General features: G+C 39.9%; 2 protein-coding genes across 4 annotated transcripts in view; both read right to left on the reverse strand.

Moving 5' to 3' along the window:
- The window catches only part of GLB1 (galactosidase beta 1), a 90,672-nt gene that overhangs the window by 73,395 nt on the left and 3,135 nt on the right, over nt 1-14,142 (reverse strand). Inside the window, exon 1 of one of the 2 annotated variants that reach the window (XM_074272209.1) lies at nt 335-684. The exons of the other annotated variant lie outside the window; for it this stretch is intronic. Within the exon in view, the coding sequence (XP_074128310.1) occupies nt 335-406 (72 nt within the window). The 5' untranslated portion in view covers nt 407-684. Of the gene's footprint in view, nt 1-334; nt 685-14,142 lie in introns of those variants that run through there. 2 annotated transcript variants of the gene reach the window in all.
- TMPPE (transmembrane protein with metallophosphoesterase domain) overlaps nt 1-14,142 on the reverse strand; it is a 29,342-nt gene that overhangs the window by 12,110 nt on the left and 3,090 nt on the right. Inside the window, exon 1 of one of the 2 annotated variants that reach the window (XM_074272213.1) lies at nt 49-164. The exons of the other annotated variant lie outside the window; for it this stretch is intronic. The gene's annotated coding sequence lies outside the window, so the exon portion shown is untranslated. Of the gene's footprint in view, nt 1-48; nt 165-14,142 lie in introns of those variants that run through there. 2 annotated transcript variants of the gene reach the window in all.

Genomic DNA, 14,142 nt, shown 5'->3' on the forward strand with positions numbered 1-14,142 from the left:
TGGCTTTCCGGGGAGCGGCCGGGGCCCAGCCCCCGGCGGGCAGCTCACCTGGGAGCGCCGGCAGCCGTCTCTACGAGCGGCGAGCGGCGGGCGGGCCGGTCCTCTGCACCGGCTACAGCATCTGCCCCACGCCAACACCCACCCACCCGTGCCACACACCCCGGCCAGGAGAACGCCGCGTCCCGGCCAAGCACGCACGAACGTCGCCACAGAGCGACCCTTCGCGTGGGCTCCCGGAACACCAGGCCGGCGAGTAGGAGGGGGCGGCTCGGCGGGCACGAGCCGCCGCCGCCCCAGTCCCGGCCCCGCGGCCCCTCCCCTCGCAGCGCTCTACCTGCACGCGCAGCTCGGCCGCGGCCAGCAGCGGCTGCAGAAGCAGGAAGGCCAGCAGCGCCCCGCGAGCCATGTCCGACGGCCGCGCGGGCCCAGCGGTGCGAGCAGCCCGGGAGGGCTCCCTAACGCAGCCGGCCTCTGCCGCGAGTCTCCTCCTCCTCCTCTGACCCAGTCACCGGCCGCCTCCTGCCAAGCCCTCGCGGGCCGCTTACATACCCCCGGCCCCAGTCAGCAGACCTTGCATCATCAGGCGAGCCGCCGGCCTGGGGGCCGGGAAGGGGAGGGGGGGAAGGGGGGGCCGGGGTGCGGACGAGTTTGCTGTCTCCTGTGCAGCTGCACGTGGGACATGTGACACCGTCCCCTGAGGAAAGTGCGGCTGTAAAAACGTTCCCGCTTTCCTGGGGGCTTTCGACTGCTTATCACAGGAGACCAAGTGCCTGGGACTCCACCCTAAGCCGAGAGAACAGAAAGTATGGGGGGTCGCGATACTCTTTCACGTGTCAAAAGAAAAGTCCAGAACTTGTCCTCTTGTCCGCGCGTCCTGGACTCGGCGTAACCTGCACGTAGTAGGCACTTCACAGGCTGACTGATCCCTGGGCCTCTCCTTCCCCAATTAAACTAGTCCTTTTCCCAAACATACAGCCTCTCCAGAACCTTCTCAGGGAGTGTGGATGGTGCATTGTGGGGCATCCGGAGATGGAGGATGTGGCGGGAGAAACATCTAGAGCAGGGATTCCACTCTCTGATCTTACGGACCCTCTCTCAGAATAGCGTCTGTTTCCTTTTTTAGTGCATGAAATAGAATTGCAAAGGAAACTAAATTGAAAGTGAACAAAAGATAGCACAGTAGACAGCACTGAGCGAGGAGTCAGGAAGGCCTCAGATACAGCTGCAGACGCTTCCTATGTGTCCTCAGTTTCCTGTGTGCCTCAGTTTCCTCATCTGTAAAATGGGCTGGAGAAGGAGGAGCTGGCACACTACCCCAGTGTCTTTGCCAAGAAAATCCCAAAGGCCTCATCACAAAGAGTGATAAACAAGCCAACAAGGTTCGATCTAAGCACGAAAATTTGTTCAACATTATCTACTTGATAGATATGTTTATTTCTTTATTTTTATTTTTGCTGAAACAATTAGGGTTAAGTGACTTGCCCAGGGTCACACAGCCAGGACGTTTTAAGTGTCTGAGACCACATTTGAACTCGGGTCCTCCAGAATTCAGGGCTGGTGCTCAATCCACTGCGCCCCCTAGCGGCCCCTGCTGTCTTTTCCTTAAGTTTCAGTCACTGCCTGTTGGACATTTCAAACTGAATATTCTAGACGTCTCAAACTCAACATCTCTAAAGCCAAAGTCATTTTGTGCCCCCTTTCCTCCCTTCTCAAACCTACTCCTTGAACGCTATTTCTGTAGAGAAGGGCATCTAGACGGCACAGTGAATTAAAGCTTATTTACCCAAGTTCCAACCTGGCCACAGACTGGTGTGACCCGGGCAAGTCACCCCAACTGGTTCGCCTGAGTTCCTCATCTGTAAAGTGACCGGGAGAAGGAAATGGCAAACTACCCCATTATCTTTGCCAAGAAATTCCCCAAATCAGGTCACAAAACTGGACGAAAATGACCCGATTATATCGAAATTTCTCTTGAGAGTTCCATTATCCTTCTGAATCTGCTGGCATTGATCTCAGCTCCTGACACTGCATCAGCCCACAAATTCACCTCATTCCGCCCCAAGGCCCTGGTACTATCTTCCTTTCTCATTGAGGGCAAGGTGGCTCAAGTGCTAGAACTTGGAGTCAGGAAGGCCTGAGTTCACCCCCAGCCTTAAATATTTCTGAGCTTTGTGACCCTTCATTTTTACCTCAATTTCTTACCCTGCAGAATTAGGATCAATAATATCTACCTCCCAATGACAGCATAAGAATTTGTAAAGCTTCAAATGTCATGTAAATGCTGGCTGCTATCATTGTTTGTAATTCTGAGTTGTCCCTATTTACTTTTCCATTTGCCCTTTTTTTCAAGCACGTCTCCTTGGTGAGAATGTGGTCTGAGGCCAGAGATCGTAAAACTTCCCTTCTTTCCTGTTGAGCAATTGAAATTGATTTTGATTCCATTTTGTAATGGAATCATTACAGCTCCGCCATGCTATAAAATTGCTAAAACCCATTTCTTTCTCTGACTTAAATTCAGAAAATGCTTTCCTCTCTGAACTAAGCTCAAAAGAATCAAAGAAATCAGTCAAAGGAATATATTGTTTCTACGCATCTTTCTGCCCCAGGTACAATTGAGGGAGAACTCTAATCTCTAACAAGCCTCGAAAGAGGCAGGTGGGCACCAGGAAGTCTGTTATCTCTTGAAGAAAGTCCAGCTGTTAGCCATGCAGGTGGACACCACTGAGGATCTTTCTGTAGCAACATGGAAGGAGGGATTGTTGCTAGTTGTTGAATTTCCATCCAGTTATATTGTTTTCCATCAACTATGATACTTCAGACTTTGTAACCAATCATATTGTTTTTTGCTTCTTGTTCCCAAAACCATATGAAGACTAGGGAGCCCTACCTCTTGGGAAACTGGGTCATTGAGAAAGACCATTGACAGTATTTACTGTTTACAGCTAGTCTAACATAAATTGATCATGCTTGGACCTTTGTCTCTCAGTTTACCTTAATTTTCAAACCTAACAGTATCATCTCCCTGCCAAAACCCAGAAGAATAATCAAGGTATTATACCTTTGATTCTACCCCCCCCAAAAAAAAATCTGCTTTTAACAAAAGAGAAAATGAAGAATCTGTTATTTGCTTTACAAAAGAACTAGTTATTTTACAAATTGATTTAGCATAGGATTTATTGACTAGTAACATTTCTCCCTCCCCAAGCACTTAAAATAGGATTTTATTTACAAAAATTAGATTCAGAGTTAAATCATTGCAGGAATTAGTAATAATAGCAGCTAGCATTTATGTAAAGCTTTAGAGTAGCATATATATGTGATCTTGATATTGCCAACCACCCTATAAGAAGCTGTTTTATTAGGAAATTGAGGCCAAAAGAGGTCAGGTAACAAGATTTGAACTCTGTGCCCAAGTATAATTTCTATCCACTGTGCCTCCAGCAGTCCAGCTGGAGGGGACCTTGAAGATCTCTTAGCTGAACCCCATTATTCTAAAGACCAAGCCAAGAGAATTGGGCCACCCAACCCAGTCAGCAGTAGAGTCCTTTCCCAACATACTACAATGCCTCTTGAATGCAATTTTACAACTATTATACAAAGGCAATATACAGTCAAATGAGGCTCAGGTAGTGGTGATTTAATGCCACCCATTGACCATTTCAACCCATTCAATATAATATGTAAAAAAAAATTTTTTTAATGTATTGATGCTAAGTGAAATGAACAGAACCAGGAGAACATTGTAACAGGAGTAACAACAAGATTGCATGATGGTCAGCTGTGATAGACTTAGCTCTTCTCAGTGACCCCAAATAATTTGAAAAACTTGGTATGGAAAATGCCATCCACATCCAGAGAAAGAACTATGGGGACTGAATAGGAGTCGAAGCAGGTATTTTCACTGTTTTTTTGTTTTAAATTTTCTTTCCAATATGACTAATATAGAAATATATTTAAAATGATTGTACATGTATAATCTAAATCAGATTGCTTGCTGTCTTGAGGAAGAAGGAAAAGGACAGGAGAGAGAAAAAAAATTGGAACTCAAAATCTTTAACATCCAATTCAACATTTAAAAGTGAATGTTGAAAACTATCTTTACATTTGATTGGGAATTTTTTTTTAATTAAGTGAAAAAAATAAATCAGGAAAAAAAATTTTTTATAGGGGTACCTCTCCTAGGAAATAACTGAACTAGTTTTTAATTATAGAATAAACGAATTGCCTAGGGTACTTGAAAGTTAAGAAACTTACTCAGAATCCCACAGCCAATAGGAGTCAGAAGCAGGATTTCAGAATTTCATTTTATAACTCAACTATTCCTCTTCTTGATTCTATTTCTTTATTTTTAAATGGAGAATCCATTTAAATGGAAATGGAGAATCCATATCATTATACTATGAAGCTTGGCAGGATAAAGAGTGGTCTTGGAATCAATCAAGATTAAGCCTAAGAAATATCAGTGGCTACACAATACATTTAGAACAAAATAACATCTCAAGTATTTAGTGTTCTCTGCAATGTTTCATCACGATCACACATTATTCCCTCTGGAGTATTCTTCTCTCCCAATAAAATGGCCCATTTGGTGTTTCCCATATCCAAGATTCTATGTCTTGCCTCTGTGATTGGCACTGTTCCCCTATTTCTAGAATGTCTTATCTCTCCATCTCTGCCTCTTGGTACCTTTAGTTACCTTTACAATTTGACTCCAAGGCCTCTTCTTTCAGGAAGCTCTTTCTTTATTCCCAGAGTCAACATAGTATGTCCACCAAATCACTATGTATTTGTTTTGGAAATATCCTGCTTAAATTTTTCTGGGGATAGATTGTATTCTCTTAATAGGACCCTGGGTGAAAGGCCTGTTTCATTTTTGTCTTACAGCAACTACTACCAAATGGAGGAGCTCAAAAATCCATTTGAGAATCTATTGGAGCTCCTGACAATGCCTGCAGTAGTGCAAGTATTTCAGGAATACTTGTGGGTTCAAATGACTAGAACTAAAAGACCTTTCCATATACTGTCCACCATGTCTGTGTGACCTTTGCATTGGTCCCAAGATAACTCTAAAAACAGAACTTGGGGAGTAATAAAAAATAGGTTGCGGTGACATTAGGAAAGGCTACAAGATTTATGGATCTGAAAACTTGGGTTAGACTCACATGTAAGACTTGAGCAATCCTCTTCCTACAGACAAATGAGTAGCCTCATGTGGGGCTTTCTATCAGTCCCATGATTGATTCAAGGATAGGATTATCTTAATTTTATGAGAGTCAGCAGTCCAGTGGTTAGCATCCTGAAATAAAAGTCAGGCGACCAGGAGCTCAATAACTCCATATCTCCTTCATAACAAGATAAATATGAATTGTGGGGAAAAACTGCAAAGTTTAAATGGAATTAGGATTTGAGGGTATGAATCGTCTAAGAATCTCAGTAGATACCACCAATTCCCTTGTAGTCAGTTTTTTTTGGTCTTCAGTTTAGATTGTTGTAGGCTCTCTGTATGAGGCTAATCTGACAATGGGCACTCTGTGGAGAAAGTAGTCTTAGCTTTCTGTGGTACAAGCTAAAAGGAAGATAGGATCCCAGGAACCTAGAACTCCAAAATCTGCCCTGCTTTACCCTACAAGCTTTTATTCATATCATTTTCATATAACATTTTATAGATTATGAGATGCTTTCATAATCCTTGCTTCTTTTGCTCTTTAAAAACCTCATGAAGTTGATGAAGCAAGTTTTATTGTACCCAATTTCCAGATGAGGAATGAGTGGCTTGCCAAGGTCATATGGTTACTAATTGGCAGAACCTTGACCAAGTTTCCTATTTCCTAACTCAAGCCTTTTCCCACCACACCATGTTTCATCATCAGTCAATTTATGGTTTTAATTATTATATTATTATCCTTGAGTCAGAGAACCAAAGATTTATAGCCAGAAAGGGTCCTAAAGGTCATCAAATCCAATTTTTCATTTTCTAAGTGATAAAACTTGGACACCTAAAAGTGAAGAGACTGGCAGAGTCACATCCAAATGTACAAAGTCTGGAGTCCATAACTGTGAACCACTTTTTAGTAAAAATTCTTAAATTGGGGTCTATGAGCTTGTATTTTTAATACATTGATGAATGAATGAAGAATTTATCAAGGGCTTACTATGTGCGAAAGCGCTCTGCTTTTGACAAATGTTTTTCAAAATATTGGTTCCCTATATGTTTTAGTTGATACATGTAAAAACATTATTTGGAATGGATTCCACCAGACTGCCAAGGAAAGATCCATGACCCTTAAGTCAAGAGAACATTGTACACAGTAACAGCAACAGTGTGTGATGATCAACTATGATAGACTTAGTTCTTCACAGCAATATAGTGATCTAAGACTATTCCAAAAGATTCGTGATTGAAAATACCATCCACATCAAGAGAAAGAACTCTGGATAATGAATGCAGATTGAAGAATTATTTTCACTTTTTTCTTTGGTTTTTCCCTTTTGTTCTGATTTTTTTTTTTTTTTTTTTTTTTTACAACATGACTAGTATGGAAATCTGTTTAACATGTGCACATATATAATCTATATCATATTTCTCTCTTGGGGAGAGAGAAGGGAAAGGAGAAGAGAAAAATTATGGATCTCAAAATCTTACAAAAATGAATGTTGATGTACAAAAATGTTTGTGGCAGCCCTTTTTGAAATGGCAAGACATTGGAAACCTATCTCTAAGAACCTGCCTTAACAGGTTGCAGGAGGGGATGTTTCTTTTGTGTTTTTTTAATCTCAATACTTGGCACATAGTAAGAGTTTTAAAAATGATTATTCATTCATTCATCAATATGTTAAAACATAAGTATGTAATTAGATACTTGACTTTTTGATTAGTATCTACATTTCTTATAGTTCAAATAAGGAAAAAAGATTATTGTGATAAAGAGCTTTATTACTATTATTACCCTTAATGCTAGTGTTTTCCTTCTGAGATTATCTTTAATTTATCCAATCCCTATCTTGTCTGTAGATAGTGTGTTCCCCCCATTAGACTGCTCCTTGAGGAAAGGGAAAACTGTTTTCTTTCTTTATATCTTCAGCATTAAGCTTAGAGTCTGGCACACAATAGGTGTTTAAAAAGTGTTTATTAATTGCCTACTACTGCTGCTGCTAGTACCTCTACTCCATTATCAAAAGAAGCAATTAGCCTCTCAAACTTGTGCAAACATCTTTGAATAATGAATCAGTCTTAAAAGACAGCTGAGGCCTTTAGCTCTCATTTTCTCCTCCCCATTTTGCCTCTCACTGTGCCAAGTAGAAAGATTCCTGCTTCTAACATAAATTATCTAAGTGATTACCAGCAAATTTCCAAGACTGCAGATTGCAAATTGTTGATTGAAATTAATTGAGGAACTTTCTCTACCAAGATTCCCTATATCAGAGAGATCAAGCTAAAGATTTGAGCTGACTGCAAGAAAAAATGCTTAGTGAAGTCTGAACCAGATTAAAATGTAATTGGAAAATGTTTAACAAAATTAATAAAAATACAATGGAGCATAGTGTTAATTTGTGGTTTTCTAAAAATGCTAAGGAAGGTGACCTAACAGAACCAGACCTAAAACTATATTATAAAGAAACAGTCATCAAAATAATTTGGTTCTATTAAAAAATAGAGTGATAGATCAGTGGAACAGATGGGGTACACAAGACACAATAGTCAATGACTATAGTAGTTTACTGTTTGATAAGCTCACAGATGACATAGAACTCACTATTTGACAAAAATTGCTGGGAAACATGTTGTGCCACAGTTCTCTTTTATTGTCCTGACTCAGTTGTTCTAAATTGGTTCTGCCTCAGTTTCTCTAATTGTTCTGCCTCAATCTCCTTAATTGCAAACCCCCCTCTGGTTCATGAAGACTGATATAACTCAGGGCTATTTGCTCTAAGATTATAAATTGTAAATGTGTAAACTCAGAAAGGGGTCCAGACTTTGTGTCTGTAGTCAGACACTTTCTTAACTCCTAATTTGTTAGAATTTATAGTCCTACCGCCTAACCTGTCAGAACTGGATTTATGGTTCCTACCTGGAGATTTGCACTTACCAGAGTTTGGACTCCACCCCCTTGCCTTTGTTTAGCTACTGTGTATAAATATGTCATTGAGAATTGGGTGCTGGATGCTGGCTGGATTCTTGGAGACAATAGCCTCACTCAGCCCTGGCACCAAACCATGGATCCATTTGGTCGCAGTAAAGCTCTCCCTTTCAAATAAAATATTAAAAACTCTCTAATCTCTATCTTGCCTCAGTTTCTCTGGCATTGCAAAGAGATCATAAAAAAGGAAAAGTAACCAAATGTACAAAAATATTCGTAGCAACCCTTTTTTTGTAGTGGCAATGAACCGTAATCTGAGTGGCTGCCCATCAGTTGGGAAATGGCTGAATAAATTATGGTATATGAATATTATGGAATATTATTATTCTATAAGAAAAAATCAGCAGGATGATTTCAGAGAGGGCTGGAGAGACTTACAGGAACTGATGCTAAGTGAAATGAGCAGAACCAGGAGATCATTATACACAACAACAACCAGATTATCCTGATGGATGTAGCTCTTTCTAACATTGAGATGATTCAGGCCAGTTCCAATGGTCTTGTGAAGGAGAGAACCATCTACATCCCGAGAGAGAGGACTGTGGGACTGAATGTGGATCACACAATAGTATTTTCACTTTTTTGTTATTGTTTGCTTGCTTTTTGTTTTCTTTCTTATTTTTTTTTTCTTTTTTGATCTGATTTTTCTTGTGCAGCAAAATAATTGTATAAATATATCTAGAAGAACTGCACATGTTTAACATTTATTAGATTATTTGCTATCTATGGGAAGGGGTGAGGGGAAAGGAGGGAGAAAAAATTTGGAACACAAGGTTTTGCAAGAGTGAATGTTGAAAACTATCTTTGCATATATTTTGAAAATAAAAAGCTATTATTTAAAAAAATTATAAACAAAAAAAATTTTTTTGAGAATAAAAGGGAGGATTCTGGGAAGATCGTGAAGTAAGTTGGTAAATTTCAAGCTTTCCAGATTTCTCCCACAAACAGAACAAATTTGTCCCTCAGGGTGAACATACACCGCTTAAAAATCAAGAAGACTTGGGGCAGAATAGGAGTCGTCCTGATAACAACCCAAGAAAATCTGAAGAAAGACCCAGTACCTCCCAAAGCCAAGATTAATCCAAGTGAAGCAAAAACATCTCCAGGCTAGCTCCAGAAACTTGGAGTGGAAAGCCCTGGGGCTAGCTGGGGGTGACTGGAGCCTCAGCAGGAACCACCTCCCATACTGTTTGTCCAATTGGGTTGCTCCAAGAAGACTGAGGGAACCTCTGTTGATGGAGACCTCCAGGCCCAGCTATGCGTTAGGGACATCCCTAAGTGAGAAGGAACCAGCACACCAGGAATGCTGCTGTGGTACTGCTGACTGTGGACACTTGCAGGAGGGTGGAACTCTTGGCATGGGGTTCCACATCACAGAGGAGAGCTGAAGGGAAGCTTGAAGCACCATCCCCATACCCCAGGATTAGAGGTGCTTACACTAATACCTCTTATTTAAAAAAAAAAAAAAATGAACTGGCAAAGGAAGAACATGACCATAGAAACATACTATCGTAACAGAGGACACTGAAATTAAAAAAAAAAAAAAAAAAAAAGCTTCTACCCCAAAGAGCAATGTGAAGTGGCTCCCTGCCCAGAGAGAATTTATAGAAGAACTTAAAAATCAAATAAGAAACATTGAGGAAAAACTAAAAAAAGAAAATTAAAAACCATCCAAGAAAAACAAGATTATGGGGAAAAAAAAGTTAATCAACTAGAAAAGGTGATACAGAGTTTCAAAGACAAAAATAACTCTTTAAAAATTAGAATTAGGCAAAGGGGAACCAGTGAAGCTATAAAAGACCAAGAAATAACAAAACAGATCGTGAAGAATGAAAAAAAAGTACATAGGAACATTATTGCCAAATTTCAAAATCCCTAGATCAAAGAAAAGATCAAAGTTTGCAAGAAACAAGGGGAAAAATTCAAATATGCTGGAGCTATAATTAGAATTATAAAAGACTACAGGTCCTGGAATCATATCTATCAACCATCAAAAGAACTAGGCCTGCAGCCAAAAATATCATATCCAGCAAAATTATCTATAATCTTGAATGAGGGAAAAAATGGACATTCAATGAACTTGCAGATTTTCAGGACTTTCTATCAGCCAAAATCGAGCTTAATAGAAAATTTAACATGTAAGAGTCAATATCAAAGATCAATTTCAAGGAACTCAACATGGACAAATTGTTTATACTTTTTTTTTTTTCTTTACATGTATAGTTCAAAAGACAGATTGGGGCAGAGTTAAAGTAAAGATAGTAATTATGTTATACAAAGGATGTGCAGAGGAAGAATAGACACAGAGATGTCTAGAGGGGGAAGGAGAGCTTACAGTTCTGAAAACCTACTCACATTGACAATGGGTTAAATTGGCAGCACTGCATTTATACTATGAAAGGTATAGCACCCTCCAAAATCTATAAAGAAATAAGGCTGTGCCTAGGTGAAGGGGCAGGTCAATTCTTCAAGAGCCTCCACAGCTGTGAATCAGAAACTTGAAGAAGTTGCAAAGCAGCCTTTGCAGATGTTCCTTTTGGATTAGGAATGAAATAAATTGAAGGGAAGAGGAAAAGGGTCAGACAATGCAACAGCCTCTCAGTCCAGAGATCAGCCTCTCCTTGTATCGTTATCATCCGCTCACATGAAGAGATCCATTCTAAAGGTCTGAGTTAGACCTCCAGCAGCTCCCATATTACAAGGGAGGATGGGTGAATGGGGAAGCAAGGGATAAGGGAAGAAGACAAGTGAGGGATCCATGCATGGGGAGAGTTTAATAATAGCAAAGCAAGTTAGGAGCAGAATTAAAGCAAAGGGTCAGCAGGAAGAAGAAAGATAAATGTATAGCTGTGTGTGGGGATATGCATATTGATATATGTATATATTTACATATGTAGACATTAATATATCCTTTCTTAATTATAGCCTTTTGGGAGATGGAGGAGATGAAAGGGGAAAAAAGGAATAAAGTAAATAAGGTGAACAGCAGAGAACAAAAAACAACTTACAAAGAAGTAAAGAAAAGAAGGACAATCATGGATATAATTTCTTCTACTGATATATACACACACACTAAGGTGACAGGAAAAGATAATGATGAATGTTGGAGGGGATATGGGAAAACATTGTTGATGGAGTTGTGAACTGATCCAGTCATTGTAAAGAATTTGGAACTATGCCCAAAAGGCTATAAAACTATGCATAGCATTTGATCTAGCAGTGTCACTACTGAGTCTGTATCACAAAGAGATTATGTTTGTAGCAGGCCTTCTCTGCACCCCCACCCCCTGGGATGTGGAACATTCTTTCCACATCACCCTCAATTCTTAGAATCTGCAGCTTCCTTCCTAAGTCAGTTCAAATGTCTCTTTGTGCAGAAAGTCTTTCCTGGTTCCTTCCCTTCTTCTCCCAGTTCCTTATTCTCTAAAGTCAACTTCTATTTACATTTAATTATGTATCTATTGCCTCCTATGTCCTCACAAAGTAAGATCTTTGAAGTAGGAGCTGCTTTTGTGTTTTTTGCCTTTCTTGGTATCCTGTCTTTCCCTTCCAGAGTGATTCCTTTTTTTTTTTTTTTGACTAGATTAAAAAGGCCATTCTTTGCCTCATTTGCTACCTAAATTACTGAATGGGTGTGGCTTCAGTCAAACAGATTGTTGTTGATGATAAAATTCTAATTAGTATTAATTAATCCATTATGATTATTTTTGAGGGGAGCAATGATTCTTAGTACTTACTCATTTAATAATACTCATCTAGTCAATTATCCAATAATAAGAACAAGAATAAGTAATTATGGTTTGTATGAAAATATAGATCCTGATAGGTTTTTTGCAGGCCTCATGTTTCTGGGATTATTTGTGTATCAGACATGAAGCCTAGCTACAGCACCAAAAGAACGCTGACAGGAAGTATCTTTATCCTGCTTAGCAGCATTCTATACTGGTATGATGGAAAGTCCCTAAATTCCTCATGAAGTGTTCTTAAGGGGTGCATCTCTGCTTGCCCAATCTAAAGAATGGCTTATTGATCTCATGATCAGTGGAATGATCAACCCAAAGGGTGCATTATGTGATAACCAATGAAATGTTCTATTTTTTTAAGCATACTTGTATGTCAAGTCAAAATAAAGCCCCAAAGGAGCTGCTTGGTTGGAGGGAAGTCGGATTCCTTTAATAAAGTGTGACTTTTGGCTCAGTTTCTCCTTTGTCCAGGGTGATTCCCCCTTCCCCCCACAATGGTCTTAACTTAAAAAGTCCAAGGTCTTCCACTGCATCCAGGACCATCTCCAGTCGTCTTGGTCTTTATCTAGCCACTGGACCGACCCAGGAGTGGAGGTGGAAACGAGGCAGGTGACCTTGCACAGTTCTCCCTCACTGAAATCCCAAGTCCCTTGCATGTTACAGCATCACCTCCTCATGTCATGATCATCCTTGAGAATGAGGGACAAACAACAGCAGCAACCCTTGACATAGAGCCTGGAACATAGTAGGTGCTTCATAAATACTTATTGATTGAATAATTGGAGTCAGAAGGAGCTAGATTCAAATCCTAGCCTCTGCCACATAAAAACTGTGGGTCCCTGGATAAGGAATCTAAATTCTCTCCACTTGCCTTTTCTGATTCTCACAACTCTCTGCTGATCTGCCCTGGACCACAATTCCTAGAATCTTGTATTCTAATGATGTTTAAAATGGATAAAGATCTTTATCCCATGAAACATTAAGAGGGAATAAGTATAGCCTAAGGTCTAAGACATAAGACCTTTAGCCTAACATTAAAAGGGAATGGTCATAACTTGAGGCAGAGTAACTGAATAGGAAAATTAGGGAAACTGAGTCAGGACATTAAAAGAGAACTGTGGCACAACATTAACTCAAGATATACTACAAAAAGAACTATGTTAAAAGCAAAGAAAAACCTAAGGTTTCTATGCTTTTAATAGATAAAATGGTATTAAGTATCCATCACATATCCATCCCACTTCAATAAGTCCACTTCCTGGTTCAATAGGACGCTTAGCAGAAAAATAGTATGAAGTTTCACAAGCAGATGATGAATATAGTAACAATTATCTACAAGATAAATTAGTGGAATAATACACCAACTGTTTTGCCACACTTTCCCAACCGGAGTAAGTTTATTCCTATAGGTCATTTTTGGAGTAGGACACAGTCACTGACTTGACTACCTTCAAGTGTCTTTTCTATTTCAGGAGTGGGAGATATCTGAAGAAATGTTATACAGCCACCTCTGACTCTCATCTCTTAGCCAGGAAAACCCAAGGAGAACAGTTTGTTGTGCCACAGTTCTCTTTTAATGTCCTGACCCAGTTTCCCTAATTGTCCTATTCAGTTACTCTGCCTCAGGTAATAACCACTCCTAATGTTTGATAGGATAAAGGTCTTATATCTTAGACTTTAGGCTATACTTATTCCCTCTTAATGTTTGATGGGATAAAAATCTTTATTCATTTTAGACATCATTAAAATATCTGGAGCCTCTCCAGTACCTCCCATTATGTCATCCTAGGTGCCTCCCCCCCATTAGGTCAGCCCCATCCAGGTACCTCCCCCATTATGTCATTGTTCTTGGAACCCTATAAAAGAATCTTGTATCCGATATTTAGTGCTGGATTCTTTGAGATGATAGTCCTGGGACCAACCATGGATCCATTTGGTCCCAGTAAATGTCTCCATTTAATAAATTCTGTATTGAATACTCTCTAATCTCTATCTTGTTCAGTTTCTCTGGAATTACAAGTTTTACAGTTGTTTCTCCATTTCAAATATCCTTCCTCACTTTATCTTCTTTGTGAGTAACATCCACATGCTCCGGAGCTTCCCCAATTTACAATGCTGGTAACCTTTGTTCAGCCTCCTCCCTTCAGAACCCAGCCCACCTTTCTCTAAATCCAGTGCCTAATTATGACTTGATAAATCCTTTCTGCAAATTGACTGCTAAATCTTCTCCTTTCCATTTCCCCTAGAACTAAGCTCCTTCT

This window comes from Sminthopsis crassicaudata, chromosome 5 (assembly GCF_048593235.1).
Source record: "Sminthopsis crassicaudata isolate SCR6 chromosome 5, ASM4859323v1, whole genome shotgun sequence".
NCBI lineage: Eukaryota > Metazoa > Chordata > Mammalia > Dasyuromorphia > Dasyuridae > Sminthopsis > Sminthopsis crassicaudata.